We start from the raw sequence: 22,457 nt of genomic DNA on the forward strand, positions 1-22,457 counted from the left end.
TTGGTGGGTGTTTATAAAACTAAACGTAGCCTCACCCCATAGTCTAACAGTCATGCTCCCAACATATTTGAAAACTTATATCCTCACAAAAACCTTCCCATGCGTGATGATAGTGACTTCATTCTAAAACTGGACACAACCGAAACGTCCTTCAATAAGAGATGAAGTGGAGTACAATGGAATATTATCCAAAGTCCCGAAGAAATGAAATAATCAAGCCACAGAAAGACATGGGCAAATCGTAAAGGCTTGTTGCTGAGTGAAAAAAGTCAGTCTGGAAATCCTAACCACCGTGTGATTCCAGCCCTGTGACATTCTGGAAGCAGCAAAACCATAGAGATGACACATGACTGGGGGTCGGCACGGGCTTGCAGAGAGAAGGGAAGGTGAGACACCTGCTGTCGGAGAGGAGCGGCTGTTCTGTATGATGCCGTAAGGAGGAACAAGGCACCATGCGTGTGTCCAGGCCAAAGAGAGAACCTTGATGTATAAAACTTTCAAAAAGTCATTTAGGCGGTCGGGGGTCCCAGGATGGAGTGCAGAATGTGACAGGACGATCAGACTGTTGCCAAAGGTGCAGGGAGCTGCCCGAAGAGGGTGGGGGGGAAAGGAAGTGACCTGAGGAACTCTGGAAATGAGTGGCGTCTGTAAGACCAAAGGTGGAGGAAACCGCTCGTGAGCGCTGATCTGGAGCTGATGGAGTGGTGTCCATGGGAGGACGGTTAACTTCTGATGCCACCATATGTATGTACGTACGTGTCACAGCTGAACAGTTAGGTAAAGGATGGCACGCGGGGCAGCCGGTGTTCTCACTACGGGAGTAGGCAGTTAAGACGAGCCAGCGGAAGAGGCGACAGTGATCCGTGGAGTGACGGATGAGAGGTGAAGACCTCAGTCGGACTCACGTTGGATTTAACATGGATGGTTACATACAGACGTACTTACGGGAAAGTGTGTGTGCACAAGGTTGGCATACAACCACAAGTGTCCTCGTTGTATCAGCCGAGAGAAGCTGGAAACGTGCAGCAGGAACACAGGCACACCCAGCACCCAGGTCTTGGTTTCTGATGCCATCCTTCAATAAAAGGGCCAGGGCTCCTGGGGAAAGTGGCTTCCTAAGGGCTGGCATGAGAGTCACCGTATGAGCATGGAATGTCTTGTCTTGTAGGGCCAGAAGGGAAGTGCTTCAAAAGACTCTCAGTGACAGGAGTATGTCAGAGGGATAAAAGGAGCCAACTTCGAGATCTCCCGGTGGCCGTACCCCAAAACAACAAAACAAAGTAGTATTGGTTATAACTCGAATGGTAAATCTCCGTGAGTCCATGCATGTAAAAACATGATTGGATAAACAAGTGGGGGAAAGAGACACCTCTCCCGTACAGAATTCTAAATAATGTATGCAGATATCTGCCCGCAAGGAGTTGGAGCATAACTACCCCCTCCTTGACTGTGAGCTGCTATCAGTGACTTTCTCCCAAAGGGCGCGGAGTGGAAAGGGGGAAAAGCAGTAACTTCACGGTGGAGAAGCCTGACACACACAACATTATCTAGGTGGCCAAGGTCAGCATCGACGGTGATAAATCGTGTTGGTAAATGGCACTTTATCCCTGTGGTCTTCCCACCCCAAAGCACGTACCCCTAGTGTGGTCACAAGGAAAACACCAAGAAGGTCCCAACCACGATGCCTGACCAGCACTCTTCAAAACTGCCCAGGTCATCAAAACCAAACAAACAAAAACGAAAAGTCTGAAACCGTCATAGGCCCAGAGGAACCTACGGAGATTTAACTATTAAATGTGATGTGGTGTCCTTGATAGGACCCTGACCCAGTAGGGGACATTAAGGGAAAACGAAGGAACGCCAAATAATGTATGGATTCTAGTTAATAATTATGTATCAGTATTGTTTCATTAGTGGTAACAAATGCATCCTACTAGTTAGATGTTCGTAGGGGAAACTGGATGTCGGGTATATGACAATTATCTTTTGTATCTTGGCAATTTTATTGTAAATCAAAACCCTCCTAAAATTTTTTTTAAAAACTTACTTGTTTTTTAACGGACAAGAGATTTAACTAGATAATTCACTAGAGAAGATGCATGAATGCTAGTAAGCATGCAAAAAAAATAGTCAACATCATTAATCATCAGGGAAACGCAAGTTGAAACCACACTGAGATGTCACCACACATCTACTTGAATGACTGTCGTCAAAAAGATGGTCAGTAGCCAGTGTTGACCAGGACGTGGATAAACTGGACCTCGGATACATTGCTGATGGGAAAAGAGTTTGAGCATTTCTTCTGAAGTGAACCCAGATTCACCCTTTGACTGAGTGGTTCCATTCCTCTGTATCTACACAAAAGAAAGTAAAACAAATGTTGTCTTAACAACTTGCACAGAAAGGATCACGGGAGCATTATTATAGCGGCCACAAAACGGAAACTCTCGGAACATCCATCAGTAGATGATGCATAAACAAAACGTGGTGTATCCCATCCAACAGGATACTATGTAGCAGTAAAAAGGAGCAAGCTACTAACACACAGGAACCACACACCATCCTGGTGAGTGATGTACAAAAGGCTTCATGTTTATGATTCAGTTTGTAGGAAACATCCAAACACTGCGAATCTGTAGAGACAGGAGCATGTTAATGGTTGCCTGGGACTGATGCCAGGATGAACACTATAGACAGGCCTTGGGGTATCTTTCTAAACATGGACTGTGGTAGGGGCGCCTGGAGGGCTCAGTCGGTTAAGCATACGACTCTTGGTTTCAGCTTAGGTCATGATCTCATGGTTCATGGGTTCGGGTCCCCGCGTTGGGCTTTGCGCTGACAGCATGGAGCCTGGAGCCTGCTTGGGATTCTCTCTCTTCCTCTCTCCCTGCCTCTCCCCTGCTCATGCTGTGGCTCTCACCTTCTCTCAAAATAAATAAATAAACTTTTTTTAAAAAATGGACTGTGGTAACCGTTGCATGACTCTGTGATTTTACTAAAAATTATCATATGGTACGTATGAAAGCCGGTGGTCTGTAAATTATACCCCAGTAGAGCTAATACTTTGGTAATAAAGGTAATACTTTGTCATGATTACCAAAGAGCACTTAAGTTTTTACTACTCAGAATAAAAGACCTACTTCAATTCTTATAAATGAGAAATCAAATATTGGCAATAACATGACGATGATTTTGTAAACCCGTCGATGCCATTTTTCCAGATGGTGTTATCTTTACAGTGAAGGCGTCTCATACATTTCAAGAGACCATAAAGAGCAAAGAAGAAAATACTGAATGTGTATGAACACCTTACAGAACTCTGGTCAATGCTTTAGCTATGTTTAATGTGTTTCCCAAAAAGGTTATAAAAATAGGTACTTTAACTGTGTGAATTTCTGGTGCACAGACTTGGGAAACGGTGAAAGATTGAAAGATTCCCGGGGCGTCCACAGGAATCTCACGTTGGATTGTTCTTCTTCCAAAGATTGGAGTAGACGGCTGTGGGAAGGAAGCGTGTGCGACCCTGGCGTGTCACCTGATGGAGTGCAAGCTGTCCCCCGTGCCCTCAGCTCACAGTCAGGCCCATGCGGAGTTCAAAGAAGCCCTCAAAAGGGGGGTTATCCAAGCAGGATTAGAAGGGAGCCCCACCGCTTTGATAGTTGCTAACATAAACCTAAAGCAGGTAAGTACCTTTGATCTTGGTTATCTGCTGACGTTTGCTGTGTAAGTGGCTCCCCCGCCCATTCAATATCCGGAAAGACAATCTGGCCGGCGCCTGCTGTGTCGTTCATGATTCTGCCCTTCCCCACGCACAGCCCACAGAGGCCCTGGTTGGGAACCCACACTGCACGTAGTTTTGCATGGGCCCTGTGACAGAAGCATTTTCCGTCTTTATAAGTTTCGTTGCGAGTAATTTGTCTGTGTAGCTGAACTTGGTTTCTCGTCTGGGTTTTGGAAAAAAAAACCCCACAAAGACACAAAACAAAAACCGCTATCCTCTGAATCCGCTGTCTACTCTTGTGCACAGCGTCCTGTGCTCATTTCACCGTCGAATTTAGCACTTGCCTTGCAGGAGATGCTTTGTTTACAGATAAGCAAAACAAACAAACAAACAAATGCTAATCACCCAGCTACTTTTTTAATCTGTTGCTTGGTGTAAACCATGCCTTTCCACGGCCCCCACGGAACTGGGGAATCCGGCTCAGATTGTAGTTCCTTCTTTGTGGCGACATTTAAAGGCAACATTATTTATGATCCATGATCCAGACTCGTACACTTATGAGCGTTGTTTCACTTTCCTCTTGTTTCTTCTCTAATCCTGAGTCTCCGTCCCTAGAGTTTTGTTTTTCCTTCATGTGGTATTTTGAGGGTAAATCCAAGTGAGGGCTATGTTGTATCTGCTGTTCTCCATAGTGTCCAATTTTCTGCCTTAATTATATGTCTTCCCTCTCCCAAACGTATTTATTTTTTTAAGTTTCGTTTTTGTTTTTGTTTTTTGAGACAGAGACAGGGTGAGTGGGGGAGGGGCAGAGAGAGAAAGAGAATCCCAAGCAGACTCCACGTGGTCAGCACAGAGCGCAAAGTGGGGCTCGAACACGTGATCCGTGAGATCATGACCTGAGCCAAAACCAAGAGTCGGTGATCAACCAGCTGAGCCACCCAGGCACCCCTTCCTCTAGATACCCGGCCCTCTTCCTCTGCTTGAGGTTTCTTCCAGGCACTTCTGGATTTCAGAGGATGTCCTGTCTCGTGCCAGGGGCCTGCTGTTTAATTTAAGAAATCATTTTTCAGAAAACCGCTATCAGGTCAAAGCTGAGATGGACCCATCTTATCCAGGACTTCAAGGTCATTGGATCTCGTCTCCACACTCTCCAGGTTTCTCCTGGTCACATCATTGCTTTCCACGTGAATCCCCAAAATGGTGTCATGACCCTGTTAAATTAACATTCGTTAAGTGGAGCACAGGGGGATGGTGAGCCACAGTTCCGGAGAAGACGAGAAGAGACGCTGAAATAGAGAAGTTTCTTACTCACAGGTCCTGGAAGAAGCACACGGCCTGCCTCGAGGGACCGTGCGGGGAGGTCAAGGTGGGGTGCGGGCAGAGAGGCAGGACCCGGGGCGTGTGCCTTCATCGGGGTCTGTGAGTGGAGTGACTCGGGGTTCCCGGGTCGGGGCCAGATCTGTCCGCTCAAATCTAAAGAGCAGTGTGTCAGTGCGCCCCCGCGGGGGTCCTGTCTAAGGGGCGCACTCGGTACGGGGACCCTGGGTGGCAGGGAAGACCTACCAGGAGCTCGTACCTGCTTGTCACTCTGCTGGCTACCGCGTGAGCAGCTGGCGTACCATCAGGGTCCCCGCAGGCTGCTCGGTGGGACAGAATAGATGCTGAGGCCGGGACACCACAGAGTGGCTGAGACTACCAGTGGGAAATCGGTGTGTTTCCTAAGCTGGGTCCCGGGAGCGACAGGAAATCCGGTCGCCCCGCAATCCTGGTAGTCAGCAGTCCTGGCCCCTGCCCGCCAGCTGGCTGCCCTCTCCCACCCCCACCGGGGCTGAAACACCCAGAGCCTGAGGAGCCTGAGGATGATAGAAATGCATGTTTTTTAAATACAGCTTGGATTTATTCTTAAAATGAAAATGCTCGTACTTTTCGGTAAGAACTCCTCTCGCAGAGTTTCTCTCACTGCCCTTTGGCCCCTGGCCCCTCTCTCGCTGGATCTGGAACCCTGCCGCCGTGTGGCTTATAGCCCGTGCGTGTGTGGTGGTCTCCACAAGCCGTCTGGAGCCAGGCCCCCGTGCCGCCCGTACCACCCCCCACCCCTGCCATGAGTCGGGTCCCAGTGGCATGGGCGTTTGCATGCCCTCAGTACCGCACACGTCTCCCTCCTGTTCCAATGAACGAACGGAGGGACGATGCTTATTTTTACTCAGACAAAAAAGACATTGGATGGGTTTAAGAGAAGTTTAGCTTTCAAAAAACAAAAAAAAATTAACCTGAACTGTCCTTAAATACTTTGGCCGTCTCAGTTTGGTGTGTTAAGAATGGAATCACTCCTGATTGAATGAATATCCGTTTCACCTAAGGAGGCATTTTTGGAAGATTTGGACAGCGTTCTCAACTCGCAGAAAACCCTTGACTTGTTTGAAGATGACGAGCTGGGCTCCTTCGCGCTACAGATCCGATCCTTTGCTGAGCCGTCTGGTTCTGTTGACGACAGGCAGTCTTTACTTGCACTCTTCCAGAAGGTGCGCTCTTGTGGGTTCGCTTCAGCAAATTACCACTTACATTAAAGTAGACCCATGTATAATTCTGTACGTGGTTTCCAAGTTGGATAATTTTTTTTTAGGTCTTTAAATGAGCCTTGCTTTTTTCTTTTTTTTAATCCTCTCAGGAGGGGATAAATGAGTTTTCAAAGCTATAACTAATGGGTCCACTCAAACCATCCCCACACATAGACACACACACATCACACCCTTAGGGAAAGCCAAGATTAGCAAGGATCTGGGCCTGCCCGGTGATCGGGGGCTAAAGAAAATGGTAACAGTGAGAGGCAATGATGAGAGAATGAGGGGACGCCTGGGGGGCTCAGTCCGTTCAGCGTCTGACTCTGGATCTCAGCGCAGGTCATGATCTCACAGTTCGTGGGTTCGAGCCCCGCATCAGGCTCTGCGCTGACAGCGCGGAGCCTGCTCGGGATCCTCTCTCTCTGCCCTTCCCCTGCTCGTGCTCTCTCTCTTTCTCAAAATAAATAAATAAACATGAAAATTTTTTTCTAAGTGAAAAATAAGATAAAAAAGAGTAATAAGATCCTGGGAAGGGCAGGATACAAGAATCCCTTCGTCCTTTCGTCCCTTTGACAGCCCTGGAAGTGGCACAGGAGGAATAATCCAGAGAGGGCAGGTGATAGTCAGAAGGAGCTCAGCAGTGGGGTCGGCAAAGGACTGGGTGGGAGGGAGACAGAGTCCAGACCAACGAGCTAAGCTTTCTGTGTCTTAAAGGCATGATGACTGACCAGCGGCTCAGTGGAGACAGATGTGACCACCCAGACTAGGTGTTCACAGGGGAAGGACCACAGGCCGACTTGTTTCTAGGATCCTTTTCTGTCTATAATGGAGTCATCTGAAAATTGAACTGGGCCGTCTTCCATTCTCAGTGGACAGTTAGTGATCCGGCACAAGGAGAAGATGTAGAAAATTCCAGGAATGGGATCCACAATTAAGAGACAATGTCATATGAATGGATGTTTACATTGAGTTATATTTTTATTTTATTTTATTTTATTTTTTTGAGAGAGAGCAAGTGTGAGCGGAGGAGGGGCAGTGAGAGAGAGAATTCCAAGCATTCTCTGTGCTGTCAGCAAAGAGCCCAATGTGGGGCTCAAGCTCACAAACCGTGAGATCATGACCCGAGCCAAAGTCAAGAGTCAGACACTTAACCGACTGAGCCACCCAGGTGCCCCGAGTTATATTTTTTAAATGCTATGGCAGAAAGAGAGAGCAATTTTTCTGATCACTGGTGGCACTCCAGTGCCTTGTTACTAAATTGGTGCATATAGATTATGATCAGTAAGAACAGCAAAGAAATTCTCATTTGGAGTGTAGAGAATAGTGCATGCCAGAAGTAAAAAAACAGACCAAGAATCCCAGTTAGAAATCAGTTGCAATTGTTTATTTAATTACTTACGTGTGTATTTCATGCCACAATTCCACTTCCAAAAATGATTTGAAGTGTCTTCCAATAATCATAACAGCAAAGGCATACTTTAAACTGTGAACACTGACTATCCTGAAGTAGGAATTTGGGGATGAGTAAAGCAAAGAGAGGTCATTTCGTTTTTGATTTAAACATTTCTGTGTTGTATGCATTTTGCGCCGAGTGGTTTAATTTGCTTTTCTACGTTTCTGAAAGACGAAAAGACAGAGAAAGAATCTTACGCACATCACTCTTCCAGCCTTAGCACACTTCTGGGGCACATAGGTTCCTTCACACGCAAGCACACCATCGCTTTGTACACACGGGACTGCGCGTTGAACGCTGATTGACCGCAGCTGCTTTCGGTAACGTGGGTTCCTTTAAAGTGACACCTGGAAACGAGGGAGACTCTGTGCCCACGCCGGCCTGGCAAGAAGCCAGGAAAAGCAGCCGCACCGCAAGGCTTTCTGGAGGGAAGAGGCAGGGAGATTTCACGGAAACTAGCACTTTGCCAAAGACCTACAGGAGCGTGGGGGCTCCGATCCTTCTGCTGTGGGAGTTGAGGGACGCCCCCCTGTCTGTTCTCTCTGTGCCTTTCAGCATTCCATCATCTGCCCACTTGTCCCCTTGACTTTCTGAGCGTCCCGAATGCCCGCACCCCAGAGAAAGAGGGCAGCAGACGCCCCCCCCACCCCGCGCCGCATCTGACCTAAGGTCCCTGTGGAGCAGAACTTGAGCGCCACCTCCCCCCAGGGTCCGACTTGTACAAGGGGCGCTCCGGGCCCCCCCCACCTCCGGCACCACCCGGCTGCTTCCCCCACAAGAGCTCCCCGCTCTGGGAGGCCCTCGGTCTCCTCTCCGCCCATTGGGTAAAGAACGGAAACGAGTTCCAAATGGAACTTCCATCACGGTGTTTCTTCCAAAGCAGTGGCTTCCACGTTAACGACTTGTGTTTTTATTAATTTGCAGAGAATACATAAAAATCTTCACGTCTTTGTGACCGTGAGTCCCACAGGACCCAGCTTCCGCCAGCAGTGCCGACTGTGCCCTTCCGTGGTCACCGCCTGCACGGTGGACTGGTACGGGGAGTGGCCAGAGGATGCCCTCCTCGCTGTGGCCGATTCTTTCCTAAGAGAGAAGGTGGATTTAGGGAGCAGGGAGGTAAGCACGGCCTCCTTTAAAGACCTGACACGAGGGAAGTTCCAGGCTGTTGATGGCGTCTGGCAGAATTATGTCCGGAATAGCAGTGAATCCTAGGTGGACAAAAATTTGAAATACGTCAAGCGGTTGTCTCGACTCTATCAGCTCCCGTGTCTTTTGCCCCCCGTGGTCCATCCGATTTCAAAGACGCCCAGACTCCTCCCTGCCTGGGTCTCCCCGCTACTGTGCCCCGAGGAGACCAGCAGGTGTCCTTGACGGGGAGAAGATGTGCCAGATGCCGTGGTGAGGTGGCCGCAGCCTTCTGTGTCTTCCCCGAAAATGCCTCTGGCTTGTGTGCAGCAAACCACATTCGCTCAGAGTTTGTGAGCCGCAGTAAGGAAGGCTCTTTACCCAACCTTTGATAACAAAGGAAGCTGTAAAAGCATACACCCCGAAACTCGGAGCGGCACCCAGAAAAGGGCTTGCGGCCTTACTAGCCAAGCGTCCAAGGAGTGAAAGGCTGGGAGGGAGAGTCTGTGCAGAGTCGGCTGGGGGGAAGCTGACCAGGGAACGGCTAGACCCCCGTGGGCTGGGGTGGGCGCCAGCTTGTGTCTCAGACAGAATTCTCCCTGAAACTTACCCCCGGGCGTTCTTTCTCCTCTGGTTTTCCCACCCAGCATATCAGTATATCCTTTGAGGCCTTACGTTGTCACAGCTTTACTTCACTCAAGGAAGTGAAATTGAGTCTTGTGCATTTGATAACCCACTTTAGGAGAGGACGATAGGAGATGTTAATCAGTCAGTCAGTCACCGTGAAACTTGGCCATGATGACGGCTCCGTAAACCCTTGGATGGCTGTGGCAGAAATGCGGGTCAGGCCCGGAGGAACGAGTCATTAGTCACTGGCCATATTGTTGCCTTGTCCACTCCTGACATCATCCAAACCCCTAAAACTTCTATTTTCTTGGTCCCCTTCACCCAGGCTCTTTATCAACTGCCCCACACCCCAGAATGATATTCTTTCAAGTTACTCAGCATGTTCAATTTCCCCTTTCTTGATGCATAAATTCTTGAAAATTATTATTTTGCAGCACTTAAAGGAAAAACTCGCCTCGACGTGTGTCCAAATCCACAAAAGCATAAAAGACTTGAACACAAAATACTTTCAGAAAACCGGACGGCGTAATTACGTCACTCCCAACAGCTACTTGCGATTCATGGATACATTTGCTCACATTTTGAGGTCACGCCAGAAGGAAATGCAAGCAAAGAGGTAAGACTTTGAGGCCAAATCAGAAACGCGTATCTTTTTTAGATTGGTGCTTTTAGGGGCACCTGGGGGGGGCTCAGTCGGTTAAGTGTCTGACTTCGGCTCAGGTCATGATCTCACCATTTGTGAGTTCAAGCCCTGCGTCGGGCTGTGTGCTGACAGCTCAGAGCCTGGAGCCTGCTTTGGATTCTGTGTCTCCCTCTCTCTCTGCCTCTCCCCTGTTCGTGTTCTGTTTCTCTCTCTCTCTCTCTCTCTCTCTCTCTCTCTCTCTCTCTCTCTCAAAAATAAATAAACGTTTAAAACAAATTTTTTAATAAATAAATAAATTGGTGCTTTTATTTGTAAAAGAAAAAAGAGACACAAATACAAAAGAATGAGCCGGAATCTACCTTCCCAAGGGGGAAAGACAAAAGCCCAAGAGGTAAGGCGTTCGGAGGCTGCCACAGGGAGTCGGCACCTTCACGATGACGGCACGTGGGCACAGAAGGTCCTGCTTCGCTAACGTCTCATCGTGTCTCACACCTTCTGAACCCTCTCTTCCCCGCAGGAGTCGTTTGCACATGGGCCTGTCCAAGATCCTGGAAGCCAGCGCTCTGGTTACAGAAACACAGGAGGAGCTCTTGATTCTTGGCCCTCAGATAGAACAAAAAACAAAGGTGCGTCTGGTGTGAAACCTCTTTTGAATACTTTATAGTTGAGTATGACAGGCTGGGAAGCCGGGCCCTCGCACTTGGCAGAGACGGATCAGAGCCCCGCTGTGTTAGCACGTGGCTGCGTGGCCTCTTGGGCTCAACTTTCTTATCGTAAAATGAGCAAAACAATAACAGTGATAGCAAAATAGTAACGTCGTCGTATTTTCTAATTAAGTGTGATAGCAGGCATATAACTAATTATAAAAGCTCACACAGGAAAATTCTGTCATTCTTAGTTAAATCAACCTAAACTATGCTGTAGTAACTTGCAACCTGCAGGGTGTTCTAAAAATCATGCTTCTCACACTGCCTGGATGGCTCAGTTGGTTAAGTATCTGACTCTTTTTTTTTTTTTTGTGAGAAAGAGAGAGACAGAGTGGAGGAGGGGCAGAAAGAATGGGAGACACAGAATCCAAAGCAGGTTCCAGGCTCCGAGCCGTCAGCACAGAGCCCGACGCGGGGCTCGAACTCATGAAGCGCAAGATCGTGACCTGAGTCGACGTCGGATGCTTAACCGACGGGGCCCCCCAGGTGTCCCTAAGCATCGGACTCGCGATTCCAACTCAGGTCTCGATCTCAGGGTCATGAGTTCAAGGCCCATCACTGGGCTCCATGCTGGGTGTGAAGTCTACTTTAAAAAATAGAAAATAAATAGTAACAATAACAATAATGATAAATTAAAATACGAATCATACTTACCACTCTTGACGTGCATTGCAAAAGAATGATCTTGGCTATGTCATCCTCTCTGGTTTCGTCTGTTAACCAAATATATTTAGGCTGATTTCGATACATTTTATAGTAATTAAATGAGCTGTGGGTTTTTCTTTAAACGAATTTCTCTTCAAAAACGAGGTGCCGTGTCTCTGAAAATTCATCTTCCAAAGAACTGTGTGTTTCATTAGGAAAAGGAAGCCCTGATGGAAAGGCTGTGGAGAGATTCACAAGTAGTTGAGAAAGTTCAGATGCTGGTTCAACAAGATGAAGAAATTGTGGCAGAAGAAGTCAGAATTGTGGAAGAATGTGCTCAGGTAAGACTAAAATATAATCCATGACAATCACTTGGAGGTTTGCAAAATTATCCCCCAACCCCAAAATGTGAAGGTTGGGTTGACTGCTGTTACATCTATCGTGCTCAAGTATGGATGCTTTTAATTCTTAGCCCCACAAGGATTCATTGTAGACAGAACCGGGAGCACAGAGACGCAGGATCCCTGTCCCCCAGAAAGCTGCCTCCCCAGGCAGAGACAGAGACAGAGACAGCCCGGCTCTCGGGGTCACCACAGCGGGAAGTCCCCTGAGCCACATCACAGACACACGTGGCCTGCGAGAGGGGCGCCTGCGGGGACCGAGCCGCCCGGGGCACCCGTTGTCACCAGTTACACGCGTAACCAGTCTTAACCCTGTTTCACTGGCCGAGCCCTCCTCACCCTCCGGTGGGAGCCCGGCAGGAATCCGCTCGGTGCAGCTGTCGGCCAGCTGCCCCCCCCCTGGGCTGCTCGGGCGCACCCGCTCGGAGGGCATGAAGGGTGAGCCTCTCGCGTCTTCCACGGGCGGCGGTTTCTCCTCCATCAGCTCCATCCGTCCAAAAGCTACATGTAAGCCGGCCCCCGCGATCTGTGTGCAGTGACTTATTTGCAAATGACACGCACGAGCTCCCATCGCTAGCAGATGTCACAGCACAGTCAGCCCCCACGGGCGGGTTCGCGCGAGCAGAGTGGATGCGGACACACACCTCAGACGGTCCCCGAGGGGACTTACAGACGTGACGGCTGGCTCCGCGTCGGGCCCGATTCGATCAGCGTCGTGTTCACGTTAGGCCATGGCTGAGGAGACGGGGGGAAGCTCATGGCCGGGACAACCAGGGAGTGGCTGCCCCCTCTCTGCCCCCTCCTCCCTCCGGGTTCACGTCCCCAAGCCCCAGCTCCTCTCGGGAACCTTCTAGGACCCTGTTCCTTTTGAGGGCTGGCTTACTTCACACTCGATGGCGTAAGAGCAAATGCCCTTCCTTGCGTGCACACAAGCACACGTCCTAAGTGGCGGGCCACCCCCGGCCAGCCCTCCCAGCGGTGGGCCTCTCCCCTCCCTCGGGTCGCCAGAGTCCCCCGTGGGCGACCCGCGGGCCCTGCTGGGCCTGATTTCAGTCTTTAGCTTCCGGCCGAAAGAAAATGGATACAGAAGAGTTCATGTTTTGTTCTGCGGTTCCTGTCTGTGCCCCCATCACAGGATGTGGCTTCAGGGACAAGTCCAGGTTGTGCAGGGCCTGAAGCTCACACGGCTTTGGGGGCATATTTTTTAGAATCTAAAATTACTAGTTCACAATTAAACATAAAAGTATTTATTTAGATAAGTAAAACATCAAATGAAATACAAATTTTTAAAAGCTGACAGTTACTACAAACGTCACAAAATCTAGAAAAATAACATGATAATGTTTGTTGATTATCTGCCTTAGATGCCCGGTAACGCCTCCCCCCTGCATTTTCCCACTGCGGGCTGAGTGTGTCCTCATGTGAAAATCGGGGCTATCGTTCCCATGGGGTGGCCAGCGCAGTTCACAAAGGTGCGGTTTTCATTTTTGCTGGTTTAAGGCGTTTTTCTTCAATTTCATAACGTCACTGGTAACATCATGAATATTTTTAACGTCACTCTCGATGGCTGTGGGCAAACTGGCATTTCAAGGTTTCTTGGGCGGTGAATAATTTTAGATGTCGAGTGAATTGAAAGCATTCATTACCAATTTTCCACCAGTGTCTTCAGTTGTTTTCTGATATTCGTGTTTTCATTCATGTCAGTATTTCTTGCACACTCAGCCAGAACCTTGAATTTTTCCAGTGTGATCACATGACACATTCTTCTTTATGAACTGGATTATTAAGCAGACAAGAGGCAGATCATTACCTCTATCCTAAATGTATTTTTTCCTCTTAATAAATTATAGCTTTTGGTATGACCTGAAAATTGTCATCGCATTTCCTCCTCTCTCCACATAATCTGTATGGATTTTAACACTTAATCCCTTTCGTGTTATGGTCCACGAATTTTTGCCTTCAATATTTATTTGTAAATAAAAATTTTACATTATAAAATAAGGCACTTTTCACATATATCTGTGTGAGGAACCTGTAATTTTTCACGGTTCATTGAGATATCCCAAAACAATTTCTTAAATGCAGTCACTATTCCCCAAAACTTAGAAATTCTGATGAATTCTCTTTGCGTAGCCTCCCTTCCAGAAAAGCAGAACGCGAATGGCAGGTTTGGAATCGTGCCCCCTGCATTATCTGGAGTCGTTGCGAAGGCATGAACTTCCGCTTTGAGCAGGTGTCGGTGAGAACCTGACCCCCCCACTTCTGATCAACAGAAGGACTTTCCCAGAACCCAGAAAACCCGGGTTCTGGATGCAGATGTCGCCAACCTCGTTTCTCTGCCGCTACCCACTGAGCTCTGTCGTACGAATTTAGCTTACAGCAGGACCCCTGGCCCCAGCACCGCAGTGTCGCACGACCAGGAAAGCTGGGGCGGGGGACGGCAGAAGTATCTGGAAGTCGTTCTGACTTGAGACGGCTTTTGCAATAACGGAATCATACAGAGAGGTGACCGTGCACGGTGTACAAACCCTGTGCGTTCACACGGCCTCGGGGGCTTCTGACTATTGCAGAGAACCGCCAGAGAGATAAGGAGTGTGCTGCCAGCTCTGGACAAGGCCACCGTGGCCCTGAGCGCCCTGGATAAAGCCGACATCACCAAGCTAAGGTAATGCACCTCGTTCGTTCTGAGTTGGAAAAGCTGAAACTAAAGCATAAACACGTGGTAAAGTTATGAGTCTGTATTCAGACATTGTCAGGTTGAGTCCCTTTTGCCCGTCTTGGCTACTTTAAATTCTTCGCTCTGTGCATCACCTGCTGCACCTTCTCCGTGTCTGGTGCCATCAGAGGCAGGCGCGTCGGCATTTTTTGGGGCCTCAAGAAAGAAAACTGACTGCCAGGTAAACCGCGTGTTGGGCTTCTGGCTGTGAACCGAACGCCAGCCTCAGAGACGTGAGATGTGCCCCCGGGACCGGCACAGCACCGTGTGCCCAGGTGTGCAGGCGGAAGCCATGGCGGTTCCGGAAACCCCTGGCGCGGGGTGACGTGGGGTCCCACAGGTGGGGTGACAGCGGTTGTGGGGCCGCTGCCTGTGCCGATGGGCTGCAGGGACGCAGGGACACGTGCCTGGTGCTGCAGCCCCCCGGGACCCACCGCCCTGTGCCCGAGTCCGGGCGCCTACCGCGCGGGAAGCCAGGAAGGACCGACGCGTAGGAACATACCAGGAGAAACGAGATGCTCCGAGGTCCAGAACCTGACCTGTGTGTCTAGTTCGGATCTTTGGGTGAGACACTCCAGACTGGAGCTCCGCAGCCCAGCAGGCAAGACTTTGCCATCACCTCTCGGATGTGTTCCGTTTTCTATTATTTATAGAAAAGTAGGACATGTATTGCAAAACTCGTTTTAATGTTTATTTATTTTTGAGAGAGAGAGAGAGAGAGAGAGCGCACATGAGGTCAGGGGAGCAGGGGAGGGTCAGAGAGGGAGAGGGAGACACAGAATCTGAAGCAGGCTCCGGGCTCTGAGCCGTCAGCAGACAGCCCACACGGGGCTTGAACCCACAAACCGCAAGATCATGACCTGAGCCAAAGTTGGACGCTCAACCGCCTGAGCCCCCCAGGCGCCCCAGGAAAAGTAGTATTTCAATTAAAGATGCAGGAGTGGGGGCGCCTGGGTGGCTCAGTCGGTTAAGCGTCCGACTTCGGCTCAGGTCATGATCTCACGGTCCGTGAGTTCGAGCCCCGCGTCGGGCTCTGTGCTGACAGCTCAGAGCCTGGAGCCTGTTTCAGATTCTGTGTCTCCCTCTCTCTCTCTGACCCTCCCCCGTTCATCCTCTGCCTCTCTCTGTCTCAAAAGTAAATAAACGTTAAAAAAAAAATTAAAAAAAAAAAGACGCAGGAGTGAGCAAATCCACCATGATATTTACAACATTAGTAACTCTGGGGACAAGAAGAGAAGATGACAAAGAAGCAGTCTTTAATCAGCGTGACTCTACGGGGAGGAGAGTGTGCGCCATGGGCTGGGAGGCTGGTCCCATAGCGACAGTCGGACGCAGAGACAGACGACAGGAACAGAAGACGTTTTTGATCGTTGTCCTTTCTGGCCTCACTCTCGGGAATGCGTCCTCACGCGGTCATCCCGCAGACGTTCTCAGTGTCCGACGAGGCATCCGGGAAGCGGAGGACCACGTGAGGTTTGTACGTGAACCGGACGGGTGTCTGCAGGAGGAATGTTCTAAGCAGGAGCACCAGAGGTGTTCCGGTAATCACATCATTAACCACCCGAGAGACGCCCCCTCCCGCACGGTGTTGTTTCCGTGACTTTACGATAGGAGCCCAAGATCAGGATGAAGAGAAGTCAGACGACGCATTTGAGGGGAGGGGTGTGCTGGTCTCGTCACGTCGTCACTAGCACATCGACGCTGGGACGGAACGGGAGGGCTCCGACTCTAAGGAACTGTGCCCTGAGTGCGTTCATAGTGACAAGAACTGCCCTCTCCCTCACTGTTCTGCATGTTCAGGTTTTATCATTTCGTCTTCCTAAAGCAAAGATACCCACATTCAACAGACCCCCCCCGTTTAAAGATCCCCAAGGGTGAAATCGCACGGCCGTGCCTGTTCAGTATCTGTGCGTAGTGACCTCGTGGTTTCCCGCCCGCTGCAGGGTGTACACGCGGCCTCCCTCCCTCGTGCTGATGGTCATGAACGCTGTGTGCATTCTTCTGCAGAAGAAACCCAACTGGGCCTCGGCGAAGTTGCTGCTTTCTCAAACCGGTTTCCTAAAAAAACTGATTAACCTGGACAGGGACAGCATCCCCGACAAGGTAAGAGAGTCGGTGCCTAATTAGTGCGTAATTAACGCACTCCACCCCTTTGTCCCCAGTGTGGAACTTGGACCCGTGCGCTCCACCTGGAAGGCGGTGGTGCAGCAGGCCCCACGCCCACACGCGGCGGGGTCGCCGGGAGCGTCGGGGACAGCAGCCCGCCGCGCCGCCCACGTTGGAAAACGCCTCCACCGAGAATCTCTGTAAGGAGCGGGGAGGCCACCGGTGGGAGAAGGTCTCTCTGGGGGGATCGCACCACACCAGGTAACGGCAAGGAGCGATTCAAGCGTCTGAGATTTTTTTTTATTTGAGATACAGTCGGCATGTAACGTTGTATGGGTTTCAGGTGTGCAGCATTCGGTGTCTGTTCCCGGAATGATCAACACAGCACATGTGCTTATCATCTGTCCCCCTCATAGCTACAAATGTTTTTTCTTAGGATGATAGATGATAACTTGTGAGATCTACTCGGTAACAACCCTCCAATGTACAACACGGTATTGTTAACTATAGTCATCGTGCCGTGCGTTACATCCCCAGGACTTATTTATCTCTCCTAACTGGCAGTTGGCACCTTTTGACCCCTTTCACCATCCCTCACCCCCACCTCTGGCGGCCACCGGTCCACTCTCTGTGTCTGTGAGTTCAGTGTTTTGTTTCAGATTCCACATCTAAGTGAGGTCGTCTTTTTCTGTCTTATTTCACTTAGTGTAATGCCCTCAAGGCCCGTCCGTGTTGCCACACTGGGAGGATTTCCTTCTTTATTACGGCTGAATAATACTGCATTGTGTGTGTGTGTGTGTGTGTGTGTGTGTGTGTGTGTGTATCGCATTATATGTGTGTGTGTAGATATATATCACATTATATATTTGTGTGTATGTATATATATCACATTATATGTGTGTATGTATATCACACTACGTGTATGTGTGTGTATACATATATCACATATGTGTGTGTATATATATCACATTATATGTGTGTGATATATATATATATCACATATACGTGTCTGTGTATGTATATCACATTATATATGTATGTGTATATATATATATATCATTATATATGTGTGTTATGTATATATATGTCACATAATATATGTGTGTGTATATATGTATATATATATTGCATTATATGTGTGTATATATCGTATTATGTGTGTGTGTGTATATATATATATCTCACATTATATATGTGCATGTGTTATATGTATATCACATTATGTGTGTGTTTTATATACATATCACGTTATATATGTGTGTGTGTATATATATATGTGTCACATTATGTATGTGTAGATATATCTCACAATATATATTTGTGTGTATGTATATATATATCACATTATATGTGTGTATGTTATATATATCACATGTGTGTATATATATCACATTATATATGTGTGCATATATATTATATCACATTAATTACATGTATGTGTGTATAGATATGTATTATGTTATATATGTGTGCGTATGTATATCTGTGTCATGTTAGATACATTGTGTTATATATATATATACATTATATGTGTGTGTATATATATATATCACATTATATGTATGTGTATATATATCGCATTATATATATGTGTGTGTGTATATATCACATTAATTATGTGTATGTGTGTGTATATATATTACATTATATATGTGTGTGTATGTATATATATGTATATCACATTATATGTTGTGTTATATATATATCACATTATATGTGTGTGTGTATATATATATATCACATTATATGTGTGTGTGTATATATAACATTATAAGTGTGTGTGTATGTATATCACATCATATATGTGTGTGTGTATGTATATATATCACATTATGTGTGTGTGTGTATATATAACATTATAAGTGTGTATGTATATCGTATTATATATGAGTGTGTGTATACATATCACATTGTATATGTGTGTGTATATATATATATATCATATCATATATGTGTGTGTATATATGTATCACATTATATATGTGTGTGTATATATGTATCACATTGTATATGTGTGTGTGCATTTTTTCTTTATGTGTTCATCCTTCAGTGGACCCTTAGTTGGCTCCCATGTCTTAGTTGTTGTAAACAGCGCTCCAGTGAACATGGGAATACATGCACCTTTGCAAGTTCGTGTTTTTGTTTCTTTTAGGTAAATGCAGCACTGCTGGATCATATGGTAGTTCTGTTTTCAGTGTCATTGAGGAGCCTCCGTACTTTCTTCCATGATGGCTGCCCCGATTTACATTCCCACCGCCAGTGCACAAACGTTCTCTTTTCTCTACATCCTGCCAACACCTGTTGTGTCTTGTCTTTTTGCTACTGGCCATTCTGAAAGGTGTGGAATGGTATCTCATTGTGGTTCTGATTTGCATTCCCCTGATGAGGAGTGATGTGGAGCATGTTTTCATGTGTCTGTTGGCCATCTATGTGTCTTCTTTTAGAAAAATGTCTATTCAGATCCTCTGCCCATTTTTTAATCAGATCGGGTTTGGGTTTTATTTATTTCTGTTTTTTGTTTTTGTTTGTTTTTGGTGCATTTTGTTTTTGTTTTTGTTTTTGTTTTTTGCTATTGAGTTGTATGAGTTTTTTATGTATGTTGGATATTAACCCTTTATCACCATATGTGGTTTGCAAATATTTTCTCCCTCTGCGTAGGTTGCTCTATCATTTTGCTGATGGTTCTCTTTATTGTGCAGAAGCTTTTTAGTTTGATGTAGTCATATTTATTTATTTTTGCTTTTGTTGCCTCTGTTTTTGGTGTCAAATCCAAAGTCATTGCCAAAATCGATGTCAGGGAGCTCACCACCTGTGTTTTCTTCCGGGAGTGTTATGGCTTCAGGTCTACCTCCAAGTCTTTAATCCATTTTGAGTTATTTCTGGGTGTGATGTGAGATAGGGGTCCAGCTTCCTTCTTTCACATGTGGCTGTGCAGTTTTCCCAACATCATTTATTGTACAGATTGTCCTTTCCCCGTCATATATTCTTGGCTCCTTTGACATAAATGAATCAACTGTATATATGCATGGGCTCATTTCTAGGCTCTCTGCTCTGTTCCATCGACCTGTGTGCCTGTTTTATGCCAGTACCACACTGTTCTGATCACTGTAGCTCTGCAACACAGTTCGAAATCAGGAAGTGTGACGCCTCTAGCCTTGTTCTCCTTTTTCAAGACTTTTGGGCTATTTGGGATTTTTTGTGGGTCCATATACATTTTAGGATTATTTGTCCCATTTTTGTGAAAAATGCTATTGGAATTTTGATAGAGATTGCATTCGATCTGTAGATTGCTTCGGGTATTACAGACATTTTAACAGTATTCTTTCAATTGGTGAGTATAAAGTCTCTTTTGACTTACTGTGTCTTCCTCAGTTTCCTTCATCCGTGCCTCATAGTTTTCAGGGTACTGGAAGGTCTGTGACCTCCTTGGTTAAATTTATTTCTAAGTATTTTATTCTTTTTTTTAATGTTTATTTTTGAGAAAGAAAGCGTGTGAGCAAGCATGAGTGGGGGAGGGGCAGAGAGAGAGGAAGACAGAGAATCTGAAGCAGGCTCCAGGCTCTGAGTTGTCAGCACAAAGCCTGATGTGGGGCTTGACCCCCAAACCATGAGATCATGACCTGAGCCAAAGTTGGATACTCAACCGACTGAGCCACCCAGGTGCCCCAAGATATTTTCTTTTTGATGCAACCACGAATGGGATTGTTTTCATAATCTCTCTTTCTGATGGTCCATTGTTGATGTAGAGAAATGCAGCTGAATCTTATATATTGATTTTGTATCTTGCAACTGTAATTAATTTGTTTCTTCTAACAGTTTTTGGATGGAGTCTTTAGAGCCTTCCACATGTAATATCACGTCCTCTGTAATGGTGACAGTTTTATTTATTCTTTTCCGATTTGGATGACTTTCATCTCTTTCTTGCCCAGTTGCTCTGGCTAGGACTCCCAATACTGTGGGAGGAAGCATCCTTCTCCTGTTCCTGATCTTAGAAGAAAAGCTTTCAGTTTCTCACTACTAAGTACGATGTTAACTGGGGGCTTGTAATGTACAGTCTTTATTATGTTGAGGTCTATTCTGGCTATACCCAGTTTGTTGAGAGTTTTTTCATGAATGCATATTGAAGTTAGTCAAATGCTTCTTCTGCATCTATTGAGATGATAGTATGATTTTTATGCTTCGTTTTCTTAATGCGGTGTATCGCATCGATTGATGTTGGACCATCCTTGCCCTTGGGAGTAAATCCCACTTGATCATGGTTTATGGTACTTTTAGTGTAATAGTGAATTCAGTTTCCTAATATTTTGTTGAGGATTTTTGCATCATTGTTCATCAGGGATATTGGTCTTTAATTTTCCTTTTTTGCAGCATCCTTGTCTGGTTTTGGTATCAGGGTAATACTGGCCTCATAGAGTGAGTTTGGATGTGTTTCTTCTCTTTCTGCCTTTTGGAAGCCTTTGAGAAGGATCGATATTAATTCTCTTTAATAAGTTTGGTAGAATCCACCACTGAAGCCAACTGGTCTTGGACTTGTTTGTTGGGAGGTTTTTCACCTCTCGTGCAGTCTCCTCACCAATAATTATTCCGTCCAAATTTTCTATTTCTTCATGATTCAGTTTTGGTAAGCTGTATGATTTTAGGAATCTGCCCATTTCTTTTAAATCATCCTATTGGTTGGTGTGTAATTGTTCATGGCAATCTCTTGTGACCCACTTGTGCTTCTGTGGTATCAGTTGTGATATCTCTTTTGTTTCTCCCTTTATGCTCTGGGCACTCTCTCTTTTTCTCTTGGGGAGTTAGCTATAGGTTTTTCAATTTTGCTTGTTTTTCCGAAAAAACCAACTCTTAGATTCATTGATCTTCGCCACTGCTTTCTCAGTCTCTATGCCGTTTGTTTCTGCTCTCATTCCTGTTGTTTCTTCCTTCTACTAACTTTGGACTCCACTCGTCCTTCTTCTGCTAGTTTTTGGGGGTATGTTGAATTATGAGACTGACCCTCAGGTCGAAGCAAATAGGCCTCTTGCACTGAAAGGCTGGAAACTTTTCAGTCGCCCTCCTGGGTGCTGGGCCCTGGGGTGGGTGAGTCTGCACCAGCCCTCTCAGGACTGTTTCTCAGCTCACTGTGGCCTTGTGGGTCTCGTGAATAGAAGCCCTATGGATTTGCAAAACTAGGTGTTTCCAGTATCTTCTCTCAGGTGCAGGTCTAAAAAGTTGAGGTGCAGGGGTGCCCAGGTAGCCCAGTCGGGTTAGGTGTTGCAGCTCAGTTCAGGTCATTGTCCCCCAGTTCATGGGTTCGAGCCCTACCTTGGGCTGCGTGCTGACAGCTCAGAACCCGGAGCCTGCTTCAGATTCTGTGTGTCTCTCTCTCTGCCCCTCCCCGACTTGTGTGTTCTCTCTCTCTGTCTCTCAAAACTAAATAAACACTAAAACAGTTTTTTAATTTAAAAAGTTGAGGTGCCAGCTGTGGGGTTCAAGCCCTCTACTCTTCAGAGAGAAGCTTTGGCTGCTGAGTCCCCTCCCGATTGTGGGTTACCGTGCCAAGAGTGGAGGTTACGGCAAGATTGCGTCTTAGCTCCTCCTGCCCATTTCGAGGGTGTCTCAGAACATCCACCCGATGTCTATGGGTCATTCAGGTCATGTCTGGGTTCCTTTTGGAGATAACTGTTCTGTGTGTAGTTCCCGTTGTGTCCGTGGGAGGGGACGAGTGTGGGATCCTCCTACATCGCCATCTTGAACTAGATCCCTGAGATTT

At 46.9% G+C, this 22,457-nt stretch overlaps 1 protein-coding gene across 2 annotated transcripts in view; it reads left to right on the forward strand.

The window, feature by feature from the left end:
• Positions 1–22,457, forward strand: part of DNAH14 (dynein axonemal heavy chain 14) — a 326,351-nt gene that overhangs the window by 221,127 nt on the left and 82,767 nt on the right. The window contains exons 55-62 of one of the 2 annotated variants that reach the window (XM_058701179.1): positions 3,485–3,682; positions 6,082–6,243; positions 8,660–8,851; positions 9,922–10,103; positions 10,648–10,756; positions 11,698–11,823; positions 14,454–14,548; positions 16,543–16,702. In XM_058701179.1, the coding sequence (XP_058557162.1) occupies positions 3,485–3,682; positions 6,082–6,243; positions 8,660–8,851; positions 9,922–10,103; positions 10,648–10,756; positions 11,698–11,823; positions 14,454–14,548; positions 16,543–16,702 (1,224 nt within the window). The remainder of the gene's footprint in view (positions 1–3,484; positions 3,683–6,081; positions 6,244–8,659; positions 8,852–9,921; positions 10,104–10,647; positions 10,757–11,697; positions 11,824–14,453; positions 14,549–16,542; positions 16,703–22,457) is intronic. The other variant, XM_058701177.1, reaches the window with a different exon arrangement.

Source organism: Neofelis nebulosa, chromosome 15 (genome assembly GCF_028018385.1).
Source record: "Neofelis nebulosa isolate mNeoNeb1 chromosome 15, mNeoNeb1.pri, whole genome shotgun sequence".
Lineage (NCBI taxonomy): Eukaryota > Metazoa > Chordata > Mammalia > Carnivora > Felidae > Neofelis > Neofelis nebulosa.